Genomic DNA, 17,633 nt, shown 5'->3' on the forward strand with positions numbered 1-17,633 from the left:
TGCAGAGTTAACCAGTTCCGCATGTACAGCTGGACGTCGTCGTCTGAGGTGAGTCGTTTGCCCCTCAGAGCCTTTTTAAGGGGATCAAAAATGGCGTAATCACAGGGGGAGAGGTCCGGACTGTATGGAAGGTGGCCGAGAACCTCCCATTTGAATTTCTGGAGGTGTGCCGAGACTGTGTTGGACGTACGAGGCTTTGCGTTGTCTTGGAGCAGAATGACCCCATGGGTGAGATTGCCTGGTCGTTTTGATTTGATCGCTTGGCGAAGGGTGGTCAAGGTTGGCGAGTAGCGCTGGGCATTCACTGTTGTCTCGTACTGCAGGAAGTGAATCAGGAGGGTGTCATTTTGGTCAAAGAAGAACGTCAGCATAGGGGCAAACAACTCACCTCAGACGACGACGTCCAGCTGTACGTGCGGAACTGGTTAACGTTGCAGCCCCGAGAATTTTATGAGACAGCCATTCACGGCCTTGTGTCACAATGGGACAAGTGTCCCAACAGCCAGGGTCAATACTTCTAACATACAGATACTGATTTCTGTAATTATGTCTCCAGCTCTTTTTTTTTTTTGTACGCCTCTTATATTATTTTAATATTTTTTCCTACATGACCCTGATTTTACTTACCCAACCGCCGGGATATCCAGAACGCTTGAAATCAGGACACTATTGACTGCTCACTTCTTCATCTGTGATGGATAGTCATGTATTTCACTATTGTTCTAGGGCAGCCAGTCTTTCTGAGAAATATGTTTAACGGCTTGCAGGGTGCGTCCTGTTCCAGAGTCTTTTGCCTATCTGTGACTGATTTCCGCAGACCAGAATCAGTATATGACTGCTACCAGACGGATCTCTGTGCACCATCGGCGACAGGATAGAACAGGCCTGTATCCCTACCTGCAATAAGAAGAGGGAGGGATGAGGGGTGGTGGGAGGGGAGATAAGAAAAGTTGGTTAATCTGTGACCACACATCGATGTGGATACACATGCAATTGCCGCCATTTTCTCCTGGTGCAATCTTTAGGGGTTAGCTTTCGTGATAGTTTTGTTATTACAAAGAATTTTCTCAATTCCCAGCACATGTGTCGCATTATGGCCCGTTGTTTATAAGTGCTGGTTATCTTACGACAATTTCGATGTGTAATTAGAACAGTGAAGCATTTTCCAACAGCTGTAGTAGCATGTATTGGCCTTCCTACAATTCAGTGATGGTTTACGGCCCTATTCCATCTTACTATGTACACGTTATGCAGCAGCTATACCAAGAGGACCTCGTGGTGGCAGTGGAATAGGACGAAGTTGTCAAGATACAAAGAAAGCATCGTTTACTTGAATTTCGAGCACCATGGCTGCAGGGTGTTTGTCGAGCAATGCAGCAGGAGGCGTCTGTAGCGAACTCGGACGTGAAACAGTGATAGACAGTCCTCTGATATTTGGTTACAAGTAATACACTTGTTAATTTCCTCTATGGCTAACAGCAACATCTTCTCAGTTGAACACGTTTCCCGCCAAAAGTAAAGATAGTACCTTCCACTACAGCATCTTTCCCGCCAGTTTGTAAATAAAGGGATCCTTCTATGTAGAGTTTATTTTGAGTGTGTCTCCCATTAGTTTCGAGTTGTATTGTCAATTGTTTTTTCCCAGAAGGATAACATCAATTTTATGATATCGTCATTTTTTGGGCTGTACTCCGATTTTAGGCGGTCCTTATAAAGTACTATGTCTAAAGATGTGTAATTAGGCCCAATTATTATGATTAATTACGTAGTTAGGACCAATATTTACTTTAGTTTCCTACCCAAATTAAATAAAGTACACAAACATAACCTGCGTCTCCTGCAGCTGAACAGTTTCCCTGTGTAAGGGATGGAGGATGCATTTGGGCTTTCCCCTCAGAAGGAAAAGGATTCGATTCCGAGAAACGTAACCTACCATTTTGGATATCCCGCCAGTCGATAGAACCGACTGTCGTCCTTTGGTGCAGAGCCGAGTGGAGGGTCTGAATCAGAGGCCGAGGCGGTTCTGTGACCGTGCAGGCTGCAGATTCCTTGACTTGCGCCATCGGGTGCTGAGTTTCCAGGTTCCGTTATATAGGTTAGGAGTCCACTGCACACAGGAGGCGGCTACACGGGTAGCGGGGGCTGTGTGGAAGGGACTGGGCGTTTTTTTTTAGGTTAGAGGGTCTCAGGGAACCACAGAAAGGACGTGCGTGTAAAAGGGAGCCCGTAAGACACAGTGAGATAGTTGTAGAAACTATTGGTGTTGTAGTTGTAAATTGTAGCTGTGATGGGAAAGAACCAGAGCTCCAGGTCCTAATAGAAAGCACTGAAGCTGAAATAGTTTGACCGGAAATAAGTTCAGCTGAAATTTTTTCAAACGACCTAACAATGCTCAGAAAGGATAGATTAAATACAGCTGGTGATGTAGTATTTATGACTGTCAGAAGTAGTTTGCCTTGTAGTGAAATTGAAGTAGATAGTTCCTGCGGAATAGTATGGGTAGAGATTATGTCTGACAATCGGACTATATTATTAATTGGATCTAAAATCCAAATTAAACACGATTACCCAGTTGCATGACGAGGAGAAAAACTTAATGGAGTATTTATGACTGTCAGAAGTAGTTTGCCTTGTAGTGAAATTGAAGTAGATAGTTCCTGCGGAATAGTATGGGTAGAGAATATGTCTGACAATCGGACTAAATTATTAATTGGATCTAAAATCCAAATTAAACACGATTACCCAGTTGCATGACGAGGAGAAAAACTTAAAGGAAGTAGAAAGGTGTGGAAATGAGGATTTAAAATCTAGATTGGTTATGGTACAAGCTGATCTAGAAGCAGGGTGAATACAATTGGACAATTTAAAAAGGGGAAATACTTCTCCTCAAACTCTCAATGAAGACTATCCAGTGTTGTTGGAAGACGACGCAACTATGAACGCCCATAAACATCCAGTTGTGACAGAACAGACACGCATACATCGGTTAAATTACGAAGTAATAGAAGACACATTAATGCAGGAAGTCACAGACGAGAGTACTTTGGAAGTAAGTCCGATACTTCATGTAACAGTCAAGGGTGTTGTCGTTAACGGAATAGTACATAGTGGGAGTGCGTTAACAGAGATATCAGAGCCGTTATTCAATTGTTGCAATGGTGACAATGACTTATTCGAACATAACAAAGATACAGAGGTGTTAAAAGTCAAACATAACTGCAAAGACAAGAACTCCGTTGACATTCGTCATCATTATTTCCTGAAGAATGTCGTGCTGTTCTACAGATGCATTGGATAGGAATACTTGCGGTGGTCATATGGCAATTAGGCATGAAAATTAAGATATAAATGGATCACAGATGATACAGCAAACGAATGTAGATGTGTTTCAGATAGTAGCAGATCTCAAGAGACAGACTGGATGAGCCACAAACATGTAAATATTCAAATACAGGTACAATAATACTAATAATTTAAATCGTTAAAGTAGGTCAGAAGAAAATGAAAGAAAACTACTAGCATGTACTAACTAACCTACCTATCAACAATCCATGCTCATTCACGAAGTGAAGGAACCATTAAAAATGAAATAACCTAAGGTGTAAATAATAAATTTCTGTAAAGTACTGGTAAAAACTATTTCAATATTCATTCTATTATTCATGTAGATATTCGATGTAAAGTTCATTGAAAATGTAGGTAAAGAAACTTGTAAGTATTGGTAATGAGGTGAAATAGAGAACACACGCAGTGCCACATCACTACAATCGTTTGCGGAAGGAGTACAAGCTAACAACAGAAGCGGAAAGTCGACGGGAAGCTACAGTCTGAGTGTGAGAGTTTATACGATTGCACAACAGGGCATTGGCAACAGACCAGAGACTGAAGTAAGGGATTTACTGACTAACACTTCAGATTAATGTGGAGACCGACCTAGGTGTATTTTGAAGAATATTGTCCCACACCTCACCCCAATAGCGAGAATATGGGGAAAACCAGCAGCAGCGAGGGACAAAGAACACACACCTGCAAGGAAAGTGAAGCGACACCGTTAGTGGCGACACAATAGAAGCGACTAACATTAGCAAACCGTCGGTAACAGCTCCATAGTACAACCACCTGGAAAATTAACTCAAAACATTTCTCTCAATACCAAATGGAGAATCTGATAACTGAAAGCAAATATATCACTTCCGAAATTATCTATTCAAACTTGACTATACCTCATAACAACATTACTGGCAATACTTCCAAATAACTTTCACTGAATAACATATTGTATCCCTAGGCACGAGAAGTTGCAAGTTCCAAGAAAGAAGACATGAAGACACCACAAGAAATGAAGAGAAGAAGGGGTCCCAAGATGAGGACAGAAGACAGCAAGATTCCTTTCTAAATCCTATACCTTAAACCAGTATGAGATTTGGCCGAATCAAAAGAAGGCAATATCCGATAAAACCGTGGCAGTTATTTCATCCTAACTATCAGACCAACCAAAGGCGGTCAAACCATCAAACAGAGTACACATAATGGGGACATCAAACTGTAGCAATCATCTAGGGGCTACACTCTTCAACCTCGATAGCAACAATGTCAATAAAGGACAAGGCCACCTTTGTTGTCACATCATGGCATTGCCTTGGATGAGCAGTTTGTCGTCAAAACAATGCAACATGGAATTAACCATGTAATGCCATTCGTGATCGCACACTCAGAATTGTAAATGTCGATAATCTTCATCAACATCATATCGAGTCTACAACTGACTAGCATCCTCAACCACCACTGATCGACAGCAGCATCAGGAAGCAAACCCAGCCCAAAGTTTAAAGTGTAAACTACGTTAGGAAAGAAAGTGATGTGTGTGACAAAGTCATTGTAATATTTTAAAGAGCACAAAAGATAATAACTCCAGCAATGAGTTGAGATGCCTGTAAATATTCAGTTGCACCTGTACCACTGAGAAATAGTACTTCATGTGTTCCATTTGTATTTTATATGACAATTTGTAAATTGTTAAAGTATATTCATAAATGTCCCATGTTTTAAATTTTGTATTTCATGTATAAATTTGTAAATGTCTATTAAATCTAATGATGTTAATAACAATTTGTGTATTGTAGATATTTTGGAAACGTGTTTTAATGATAAATAATGTGAATGACTATGAAGTTTGTGTTAAGCAAAAATATTAACTATTTTAAATATGATAACAATTCAATATTGATGTAGTATTTACTTGTTGAGAATGGAGATAAAAGAAACAAATGCTTCCTTAACTTCACTCATCTTTCGTAATCATCAATATCATTAATGTTTGAGAATTGTGGAATGCCTGAAGTTATTGTAAAGAGAGAATCTAAAGTGCAGATGGCCCATTTTTATAGAAGTTAACCACAAGTACATGAGAGAAAAATGTACAATTAGTCAAAGAACTACTATGAAAGACTGTAAAGCCATATAATAATCATCCAAATAGAAAATGCCATGTAAGGCAATACATTTCAAATCAAAATGGAATATTACAACAACAGCAGCATCTAGTATAAAATAGAGCAGTAGCTAGACAATGATTATAATTAATTGATTTTATAATTTTGCACTGCAATGAGCAATACCTCAACCCTTGATCACAGCAGCACAAAATTAATTCAGAAGGGACAGCATGTGTGAGGCATCCAGATTTTACGGACCTTAGATGAGCTTGATCCACAATAACAGTACGACACAGTATGATATCCTCAGAAAATAATAATTATATTACATCAACAAAAAGCAGTTGCAGTAATGTCATGTACCGAAAACTAACAGAACAATATCTGCCAATATTTGGACAGGGGCATGCATAAATAAGTTAAAGTGAAAAGCCTTTTGGAGACGAACCGTGCAGGTGGTTAATGGCATTGGAAAACCCCACTTAACAAGACAACAGCGAGTTTCAGAGCAGAAAGGGATAAGGCCAGAACAATACAGTATTCCTTTTAACGTAAATATGGCCGAGACCAAGGGTAAGTGGCTGGATGGTTTTAACAGGGATAGGCAGTGACCCGGAAAGGAAAATAAATGAGACGGCAATTGGCTGAAGCCATACTGGGAGATGTAGACGCAACGCAGTGGGGAGATCCCCATTATATAAAAGCATTTTGAGAACTAAAATTTCTAGATTTCTCGCGTCTCACCGCGGACCGCACAAGTGCGTGGAAAATAGCGAGGGCGTTGAGAGCTTTGCTACTGCGAAGTGTGGACGATATGCTTCACATATTGTGGCGACAGATAACAAAGAGATACCAGTAGTTAATTATTCCTGCGGGAGCTTTTGTGGGCAAAGAAATTGTGCCCATCACTCCAACCCTTAGCGAGTGTGCAATAGCCATTATTTCGACTAAGGAAGCAGGAAAATTGAGATTGAGTGAATTCAGTCAAGGCCAGAATAGGGAATTAGCATTCCAGATCCAGTACGGCGACAACGCCATTGCAGATTCCGCTTGGTAAAGTACCATCGCACATTAGGTCACAGTAAATGTTGAGTTGAGATTTTGCTCACTCAAACTGTGTACGTATTGGCCATTGAATAGCAAAAGCTGGGATACTAACTTACCCTCACATTGAGTACATGAGAGTTTTTCATTGGTTTAAAAAGTAAAATTATTCTCCACCAACTCAGTGCACTGACCAGCTACATTATCGTAGACATAAGTCAGCTGATGAAGATTTTGAATCATTCGCTCCTGTGATAAAATTTTTCATATGTAGATATAACAATTTTAATAATCGCCAATCAAATATGTCCAAGGGTTAAAAATTTTGTTGAACATGATTTTTGTGTATAACTTGACCCCTGAAAGCACAGTTGATAAATTATATGTAGAATGAAAAAGGGAAGAGCTGTTTTGTCTTACTAGGATAGATCCCAAACTTTCACTTTTATCAATTCCTGCAGTCTAGTTACGTGACTATTATTTTTGTTACGATTCGCACCTAATATTAGCTGCCTTACAGGACCAGGTTCATATTTATATAGAATGTCTCTTTAACACCCTAAGCTTGAGAAGACAGTTCAGATGTTTTATCCAGTTGCACACCTCACAATGCATTAAATCTTTTGTAACTCGTAAATGTCGCGCAGCGAAGAAGGTATTGTGTACATCTGTTGTTGTTGAAAAAGTGGAACAAATATGACGCATTCGATGTAATGAAAGAACTGGACGTGTGCCCAGAACTTTTCCAGCATTTTTATAAAATGCCTCAAAAGTGTTTCTCTATTGCGGTAAACAAAGTGAAGGACAGCTTTCAGAGAAAAGCAACGAAAATGAAATTTTTCGATCATAATTTCTATTTTTCAGATGATTTTCATTTGAAGATAAACCTGGATATTGCAGATTTTGTGAGAGATGTTCAAAATATGACCACAATTTTCCAAAATCTGATGACACATAAATATTTCACTGCTGTAGATCAGAAATTTCTCGCTATGGGGAACAGCTTCCTACCATGTGATCGAGATCTTGCCTTCACAAGGAGGAACAAAAATATTTTCACTCATAAACCTGGATTGCAGTCATTGGCAACCCTGACGGATTCTTCTGTGCAAGACGTAACCAGAGGGGTTCAGCGATCTTAGCTCACTAGATCACGGGTTACACAGAAGCTCATTCAGTATCACTGAGTATGACTGGCTACACATTTCATCTTATAACCCTACTACACTACAGGGAACAAGAAGTCCTAACATCCAGCAACCGTGGATTTGTGAAAGCATTGCAAAGAAGCTCAGAAGTACTGGGAAAAGAAATCTGCTGTAAGATAACATTTCAGTTTTGCCTACCTTAAGTGATAAAATTCTACCAGAAAAAATGCCAAGAAGAAAGCTTTACTTGACATGTGTCAGTGTATGCCAACTGAAGAAAGGAATTTCTGTGAGCAAATACCAAGCGAATAGTGGATTTGCACGTCTGTCTGGCAAACGCATTAACAGATGACAGAAAATGTAGTACTGACTAAACATGTTTAGAGTAATTGCAACATGAATAATGTTGAATTTTTCCGTACCTCCTTCTGCTGCTTGTGCAGATTGAATTGCAATAAACGTTGTGTGTTTTGACCTGTGTTGTTGTACTTTATCAAAACAAGGTTTCTATTGCTGCAATAAGTAACAGAGAGAATCTAGAGTGTTTCAGGACAACAACGTTTTAATTGCACAGATCCAAAGTAGTACCTCAAGGAAAATAAAAAAATAGTGCTATTTGTCAAATACAACATCAGTAATTATGTAGTAACTGTTGCAAAAATGTGCAAAATGACGTTTTACCTGATGTACACTGCCTGCATCAAGAAAACCCAAATAGGTAAGCATGAAGTACGTTTCAAATAGGTAAGCATAAAATATCCAGAACAAAGAACGAATCCACAACAAGGACCACTTCGGTTACCAGTATATCAATAGCAGAATCCCTTTTCTCATTCATTGTTTGCTGGAACACACGCCATTTGTTCGACAATATGTGAACGAAAATAGTTACTGAATTTTTCGTGAATTAAACTGTTAGTGTAGACAAAAACTATTTACGTACATGGTATATAGCTAACTGTGCCGCTGGGTAAGATATCGTCTACCTTTAGGATGAAAATGAAAATAATCTTTAATGCAATATTAACTTAAAATGTGGTTGTAACAGACTTTATAAACATGAGCAACAAATCCGCTTAGTGCACGGCCAGAACGTCGAATGTTGCGTGTTGTAGCGCGTCGCGACCAAAAGCAAAAATATATAACTTCTTTACTTGGGACCTGAAAGAGGTATCATTTTGAACACAGCAACCTATGACCTAAAACGTACCGAACATAAACTGACCAATGACTAGATTCTTCACTGTAAATTTCTCAAAATACTTATTTGGAAAGTATCACAATAACTGTGGATAACAGCGAAAATAAAAGCGGTTCACCACTACGCTATGATGTCAGACTTAAAGATGTCGAAAACATAATTTTTTTTCATAGTAGAGATAACGTGCGAATCCCAGATCAGTGGTTTTTAATTTTTTACGTGAAAGATAACAGTTTTATTTAGAAACTGTCTCCAGATACGGATGTAGCTTTCATGAAATGTGTTCGCAGTTGCGATTATGGATAACCGTCACCTGTAAAATGAAATGATGGAAATCTGTGTGACCGAGCGAGGTGGCGCAGTGGTTAGCACACTGGGCTCGCATTCGGGAGGACGACGATTCAATCCCGCGTCCGGCCATCCTGATTTAGGTTTTCCGCTATTTCCCTAAATCGCACAAGGCTGGGATGGTTCCTTTGAAAGGGCACGGCCGACTTCCTTCCCCTTCCTTCCATAATCCGATGAGACCGATGACCTCGCTGTTTCGTCTCTTCCCCCAAACAACCCAACCCAAAATTTTTGCCATCACAGGACTCGAACCCAGAGTCACCACCTATCGCGAGCGGTGGCCCCTATTAGAGCATATAACACTCCTGTCTGCTACTGCTATACCATAGCCTTAAAGTAGGAGGCAGGTCATGAGATATAATTATCTAGTAAAAACATGAAATGAAATCATCGTATGGCATTGTTGGCCGGGAGGCCCCATGCGGGGAAGTTCGGCCGCCGTATTGCAAGTCCTTTTAAGTTGACGCCACTTCGGCGACTTGCGAGTCAATGATGATGAAATGATGATGAACACACAACACCCAGTCATCACGAGGCAGAGAAAATCCCTGACCCCGCCGGGAATCGAACCCGGGACCCCGTGCGCAGGAAGCGAGAACGCTACCGCAAGACCACGAGCTGCGGACTAGTAAAAACAATTACGGTATAAAGCAACAGAGCTGTGTTACCCTCTGAGAGGAATTTTGCTAGGTTGACCGTGCTGTACCTAACGGGAATGGCTTATCGAAAATGAAAGTCAGAATTACGTAAATATTTGAACAGTACGAACAAAATTTTGCTTATCTGCACTGTTCAACTGATAAAGAAAAACGGTCGCCAGCCTAACTAGGCAAGAGAATGATTAACATTCTCGTTTAAGAAAATAGTTATTAGTAATTTTAACGAATAAACACAACCTATACTTTGTCACACGCGAGTGCAATGAACTCTGACACATACATATGTTTACGGTAAGATTGAAACTAACAGTTAGAGCAGCAGAAACTATTTGCAAAATTATAAGAGATACCGAAACACCCTATTACTTTCAGGCTTTAAAGAAATTATGGTTTTTTATAATTAGTGGTCTTTCCGTTACTAATTACCCAGCATTAATACAATAGACAAACTGTGGATCCTGTTTTGTTATTAATATGCACTTCCTATACACAAGAGAAACATACACTTAGCAAACATAAGTATATAACGTTTCACAACTGCAGTTTTCCATTTTTACTACAGTTAAACACAAAATTAACATATACCTAAGATACTGACTCACCTTCTGCGATTTACAACAGGCAGTAATGTGATCATTCACTAAGCAAAACTTTATAAGCCTCAATCTTAAGAACTTTTAATTTTGAAGTAGGCAACAACTCATTAATAAGCAGTTATACTAGGAAAATTATTTTCAGCAAGCATCATTAACTTTAACCCACTCTCTTGCCACATTAACTTTAACTTCCCTTTTACTATGTTCAAGAGGCATCAATTAGCAAAACTCTAGGTTTTTAATTTCTTTCAGTAAGGACACTCGGAAATCACTTTAGTTCAAACGGAGAGGAACCTGAGAGGTGTTATGATGAGGAGAAAAATCAAGATTGGTATATAAATTCAGATATAAATTACCTTATATTTGAACACACTAACACATCGATTAAACTGATCCTTCACTGTACATCATTATAGCATTCCGATGCAATGATTGCGCAGTGTGGTGGCAACTGCATGTTGGCAGGTGGAATTGCAGGCAGAATTGCTGGACTCTGTCATTTCTTGGTGGCGATGATAGATACAAATTCCAGAATAGTTCCAGCTATTTATCCATCCATCCGAGGCATTGGAAAGAAGCAGAAAAAGCCTCTCTCGGAACCAGCACAATATGCATCTTTTACATGGCAGTGCACAGTTTGGTAGCTCGTCCCCGACTCGTAGCTCGTCCCCGACTGCCTATCAGTTCCACCTTTTCTACCTAGGCCAGCCACAATTTGCGCGCGCTACACAGTTCCGTTCCCGAGGGGAACCACAACAACTTTTACATACAGAATAACTAAGAGCCCTAAGTGAGGATCAGCAGTTTACATAACAGCAACCAAATGCATTAAATGAAACAAAACATTTACACATATTGACATCTCTACAAAAAATTATTCACACAAAATTACAATTATATGCAGTACGTTTTGTTCCCTCCAAGTGGGACAAAGAGTTTAAATGACAGATATGCTACACAGCATACAATCAAATCATGACATCAAAGTTTTAACAAAGAAAGGAGTATTCAATTTTGTGTTCTCTATTTCTATCAAACACACTTACAGAAGCTCAATGATGTAACATTAAATGAAACAAAAGCAAAATAAATCCGTACAGCATTAGAGCTATGGTGTTACAAGCACAACTCACTTGCAGACCCAAACATCCATATCTCGTCAACCGTGTGTCTACAGCCTGCACACGTACATCTGCAATGTACACTGGAAACATTTTCTTGAAAGTCACCTGCCCGGTGTCGGCGGCTAAATATGATATTTCAGGGCCTATATTGTCTCCATCACGCATCCCGTCGGTGCACCACTGATGACGACAAACGGACTTGCCGCAGCCCACGAAGCGACGAGTGCATCTCTGTGTGAATTGTTCCATTTGTTAACATGGAGGTGGCGAAAAACAGCGCCACGTCCGAGCCACGCCATGCCTGTGTGAATTGGGCACAACAATCCGACGCCTTGGGTTCACTGTCATAGATCACCCTCCATACAGCCTCTACTTGGCCCCATCCGCTTTTCATCTGATTCCAAAACTTAAAGAAAACCTACGACAACCTCCCTTTGGTAATTATGAAGCTATGCAGGCAGAGGTGAGGCTGTGTCTCCGTCAACAAAGTCATACTACAGTGGTGGTATCAGCAAACTGGTCTCTCTTTGGCAGACATGTGTTCATCGCTAGGGTAACACTGTTGAGAAATAAATATGTAGACATGTGGAACAAAAATGTAGAATGTTAATAAAATTTGTTATATTTAAAAACCTTTATAAGTTTTCATATAAAAAATCGGAGTTGTTACTTTTCAATGTGACCTTGCACATCAACCGTGGCAAATGTTGCCAACTTTTGAGTCAGATAACGCATCTTATTTCAAGGAGAGGCGAATAAAAGTTGTATTTCTAAAAATGAGTGTTTGAATTCATTAGGTTCTTCTTGAATTGAACCTTGTAGCGCTTCAGCGGAGCACCACGGGACCTTCTACCTGTGTTCACTTCACTACACAAAATTAGTTGAGGAGGTCTGTCGTTTCTCATCCACTGGAGATGCCCAATCTATCTGATATAGTGACCAGTCACGGAGGTTTCTACAATGTTCATCTACTTCTTTTCAAGAACAGTTGTGCTTGATATGAAGTTACCCCATTTGATGTTCTTAAGGTATGTAAGCTTCTACTATTTGAAGTGTTTTAGTTTATTACGATTACTGCGTTACGGCATTCAGCTTTCGCAACCATAGGGCAGGGTAGAAACAACTACTGTTCCGTACAGCACCTGTTTGATGCGTAGTGTCGGAGATTCATCCAGGAAGACCCAATGGGAGATGTGTCCAAAAGTAACACCCGCAGCACGTATTCTGTTTCCCACGTCCGATGAGCAATTATTTTTAAGTTCTACTCCTGCAACGTTTACAGAGCTGTCTCATAAAACATGGCTCGGAACACAGGGAAACAGTGTTGGCACGAGGACTCATCTTTGTTCCAGTCAGTAACAAGTAATTTGTCGGATGATTCATTCTGGTACAGCATTCGCCCAGACATATCAACACGATGGGCTTCAGGGCAGCCAAAACGTTTTATGACTTCCTTCCCGGAAAGTGTATTTGTAGCAAATGACTCCACACAGATAGTAAATATCTTCAATGACTTTACCTCTCATAAAAAATGGTGGAAACCACCTTTACGAGATACGCTCGATACACTATAGCCATAGTAACAAGAAAGTGAAAACCAGAGCTCCAGACAGCACACAAATGAACCTGTTGGCTTCACAAAGATTGTCAACCCAACAAGAGATTGCAGCGCCATCCAGGGTTGGGACATTTCTGTCCCTACGGGCGATGGGAAGCGAGTTGGTTGGTGGAATGCGTGTATGTCACTGATCGTCAAAGGGTTAATATGTTGTCAAATTATCGCAGTTATGTGTAATCCCAGTAATGCAACAATATTATGAGCAATCTCAACATCATACAGTTATTTGTAGATAGCAGGGCGCTAATTGTAAACACGGCGGCGAGGCATCACGGCGAATGATCAGCTGTGGGTCTGTGTGGTTACTTACATAGCAACGTGCAAACAGTATGACGTCAGTCAATTGATAACAAGCATAGATCATAAACCCAACACCCAGCAGCACAACACAGAATATGGGCGGTCCTCTCCCTATGGTAGTGACAGGAACAACTGATTGAAAACAATCGGTTCAGTCAGTTGTTGGAAAATAATCGACTCATTCGGGTGTAGTTTTAAATATCGGTTTAATTATGCATTCCTTTATTCACTCATTCAGTTCGTCAGTCTCCAGGAGCAACCGGATAAAAACCGTCGATTCATTTGGTTGTAGTTTTTCGTTATCAGTTGGACTGTTCATCCGTTGCTTTCAGTGAAATCAGTCTGTGGGAGCCAACGAATGAAAAAAATCGACTAATTTTGTTATATTTTTACGAATGAGATGATTTATTTACTCATTCATTTCTTCTGAGAGAAGCAACTCACTGGAAGCAACCGAATGAAAACAGCCAACACATTACCTTATACTTTTCCATACTTAATTCTTTCTTTTCAAATCAAGCAAGTCTCTAGTTTTTCTGTCAGTTGAACACTGAACTCTGTATTCGTTCTTTCAACTAAAACCGCTCTTCAGTGATTTAGTTGAATGATCCACCCATTCATTCATTTGAATGAAACCAGTCTGTAGTACTTTCATTAGTTGAACTAAATCAGTGATACACAACCAACGTGCACATAACCGTAGAGAGAAACGCTACCCACAGGAGTAGGTGCACACTTCTCTGAGGGTATACCAAAGTTGAAATAAGCATTACACATTTTCATTTAATAGGATAACTAATTATTCTTTTCATCATTTAAAACTGTGTAATACATTGCTTTGGATTAAATTGTTCCAGATGAAATTAACTTGTAACTAATTAAGTTGATGTGTACGAAGTAGAGCATAAAGTCCTATATATCAAAAGGAAAATAACATTGCCAAATTTCAGCAACTGTTAACATACTGTTTACGTGAAAAGATTTGATGATGTTCGGTAATTAAAAATCATTTGACTCCAACCCTCAAACACTTGTTCTGCCATTTATTTGTGTAGGAGGCGTAGCCTGTTCTCAAGGAGATGAACGAATTGCGGGGGGGGGGGGGGGGGGGATTGAGGGGGGAGGATGTGGGCAGCGGTGTAAGGCAGCTCTGCCCACCGACTCCGAGCGCATGGGCTACAGAGGGTTGAGAGGGAAACCAAGTCATGCCTATGTCATACAGTGCTGCCAATACACTCCCTGTCACAAATCAAGTTATACTCCAAGCAGGCCGACACTAATTCTTTGTTTTTGCTTTCCTGTACCTTGCTCTTCTCCAAGAACTGGAAGCAGTATCCGGCACTGCCCATGACGGGCCAGATCCGAATGGGCATTCATCAATAAAAGCAATAATTTGCTAAAAACTCCACAGCACGGCGCATTAATCAATTCGCAGGGTTCTGTACTAGATCGATGAGAATGGCAGCGCCCAGACAGAAAACAAGAGCGGGCTAAATTCGAATGACGTCTACCAACTCCCACCAGTCCAGAACTAGGGAGTCCTCATTCATCTGTTTGTAAAAGAACTATACATACATTGTGAGGAAAATTACGTTAATGGCTAAGTACGTAGAAATAATAAAAAACAGTTTAAAATTTACCGCATTTGTAAAGTAACTGGAAGCCTACAGCATTTCACAAGCATCAGAAAGTTCAACTCACCTTCACACATTGGTACTTCAATTTCACAGTTAAGCTTATCTCTAGATATCACTGCAAGCAATCTGTTTATCCGCATTCGCACTCCTCTGGACCGCTAGCAGAGACGGCTGGAGCCGCCTGATACCTGCTGTATACAGTTATGAGTGGAACCAGTCGATCGTTTTGGCATTGTTAGATCATTATTGTTGACTGCTCTGTTGAAGCTCTAAGTCACTGTTATTGTCGTTCCAATGCTTTTTATCGAGTACCAATGAGTAGCTTTTGGTTCGTTTTTTCTCCGATGTTTGTGAATAAACATTTACCTAAAAGTGAACTTTGGGCGTGGGTCAAAACGCCGTAATGTTCAGGGGCATGGGAACTGCGAATGGAGTCAATTATGTAAGTGAATAAAAAGTGATCTTAAGAGATAAATTCAGTGCGGTATTCAATATCAGCAAGAAGATTCCTATTCTGAAACTGTATTACGGAAATTCAAAGGAAATTAACGAATGATAGCAAATATTTCTTACGAAAGAAACACTTCCGACAACTGACAATACAGGCTTAAAAACCAACTGATTCAGTCATCGAAGAATTGAAAAAAATATATCATATTGCTTTCTAGTCCGAAGTCAACTCAGCATTTACCGAAAGAGAATTATCGGTGCTGGGTGCAAAATCATCTGTGCGAGCTTTCAAATAATAAATAATGATGTGATGGTGTGGTGGTATCCCTCAACTACGTACCCTCTGACACAGCGATTAAATATTAAAAGCTTTGGCTGGCTTCGTTGTCTAGGGCCTGGGATACGTAGTTGCCGCATTACAAGCCAAATACTGCTGAGTCTACAGTACACAATATGAATAACACACGAAACGAATGGTCGAAGATTTCTATCACTCGGCAATTGCCAATTTTATAAATGAAAGATTGCAATTAAATAAACTCTGCAGTACTATTTTAACGACTTTAAATGATGAGTACGATAGTAGAAGTACTTTTGAGAATGCGGTATATTTCTGCAAAATACTTATTGGTGTCGATGGTCCAGCAATTAAATAAAATATAAGTTGAATAACTGGGAAACAATAGATTCCTACTGCACGTAATTAGCTATGAACAATAACATAGCTCGCGAGATATTCGCTGCTAAATGCACTCTACATTTTCACTGTAGAAGCCACGAAAATCTCAAAATTGCACAAGTCGGCACTCCGAAGTATTTCTATCTCCCGCGACCACTCGCAATCCGCTCCACACTCCCCAAGTCTCTTCCGTGACCGTGCGTCCGTTGCGCCGTACTGTCCTGAACTCTCCGTGTCCTGTGTGACTGTCCTACCACTTCCATCGAGTCTCCCCATTCACGAGTACTGTGATTGGCTAGAGCGCTCCCGCCATGTCTTCAAGCCAACGCACACTCACAAACATAAAACACTTTCAAAATACTGGATTTACATTTAAATAACTTGAAATTAAATAAATATTCCTATGGCTGAACCATAAACACGCTCTAACACACATTATTAAATACATAAACAAATCAAATAAACATATATCAAAGGAATAGAAACAGAAGGTAGGCCAGTAGCCTGCTTTCTAAAACACAGTAAATATTTAACCAAGTTCTTCATGAATAGTATATCTCGGATATAACCTAAGAAATAGACGAATAAATATATTTACAAGCATGCTGTTACCGATTTTTCGTGTAACTGTGGAGTACTTATAGCCTAACATTATCGATAGTAATTGGCCACTTTGACCTCCAATAACTCATGTACTATTCAAGTTACATGCCTGTAATTTATACCAATTTAGGTTTACACTGATAGCTTTCTAAAGACACTTAGATCGACAAAATCTGATGAACCGTTTAGATTTTGGAAATTCGTTGCTGGGTGTCACTTGTATAATTTAGTCAGATACTAAACTTTAAACTAATAAAGATATTGGAAATCTGATTACACCATCAGAATCGTCGTCCAAATAATGGTAATGTACATGTTTCCTTTTGAGGTATCACGATTCATCTGGCTGCTATTAATTTCTATACGAACTGTGAAATGTCTGCCGTTAAGGTTTCAAAAAGTCCGCCATCTTTGGCACTCTCGACATATGTCTCTTTCATCGACACAGCGTCACCATGGAAATCCCAGCCACGCAGCCGATAGACCACGCGCTGGGACTACCCCTCATGCTCAGCTAACGTTCGGCACCACGTGGTTGGTGTCAGGCCGCGGCCTGCTGAGAGGCCTCCGTGCGACCACGCCAATTCCGAACTTAAAATATTTCCAGGGCGCCACAACTCGCCTGTTACCTCACAGCTGGAAGAAAGAAAGGAGCTTCGATAAATTTAAGTAAAAACGTAATAATTCATTTATTGAGACATAAATTTAAGATGTATCACCAGTTACTAACCTTTTAAAAACTAAACTAAACTCTGACCGAACAGACCATAAAGGCTCATCTCTACCGACTT

General features: G+C 40.0%; 1 protein-coding gene across 1 annotated transcript in view; it reads right to left on the reverse strand.

Moving 5' to 3' along the window:
• LOC126260630 (synaptic vesicle membrane protein VAT-1 homolog) overlaps window positions 1-14,822 on the reverse strand; it is a 77,244-nt gene extending 62,422 nt beyond the window's left edge. The window contains exon 1 of the mRNA XM_049957969.1: window positions 14,778-14,822. Coding sequence (XP_049813926.1) covers window positions 14,778-14,822 — 45 coding nt within the window. The remainder of the gene's footprint in view (window positions 1-14,777) is intronic.
• Window positions 14,823-17,633: the final 2,811 nt, after the last annotated feature.

The sequence above is a fragment of the Schistocerca nitens genome, chromosome 5, assembly GCF_023898315.1.
Source record: "Schistocerca nitens isolate TAMUIC-IGC-003100 chromosome 5, iqSchNite1.1, whole genome shotgun sequence".
In the NCBI taxonomy this organism is placed as follows: Eukaryota; Metazoa; Arthropoda; class Insecta; order Orthoptera; family Acrididae; genus Schistocerca; species Schistocerca nitens.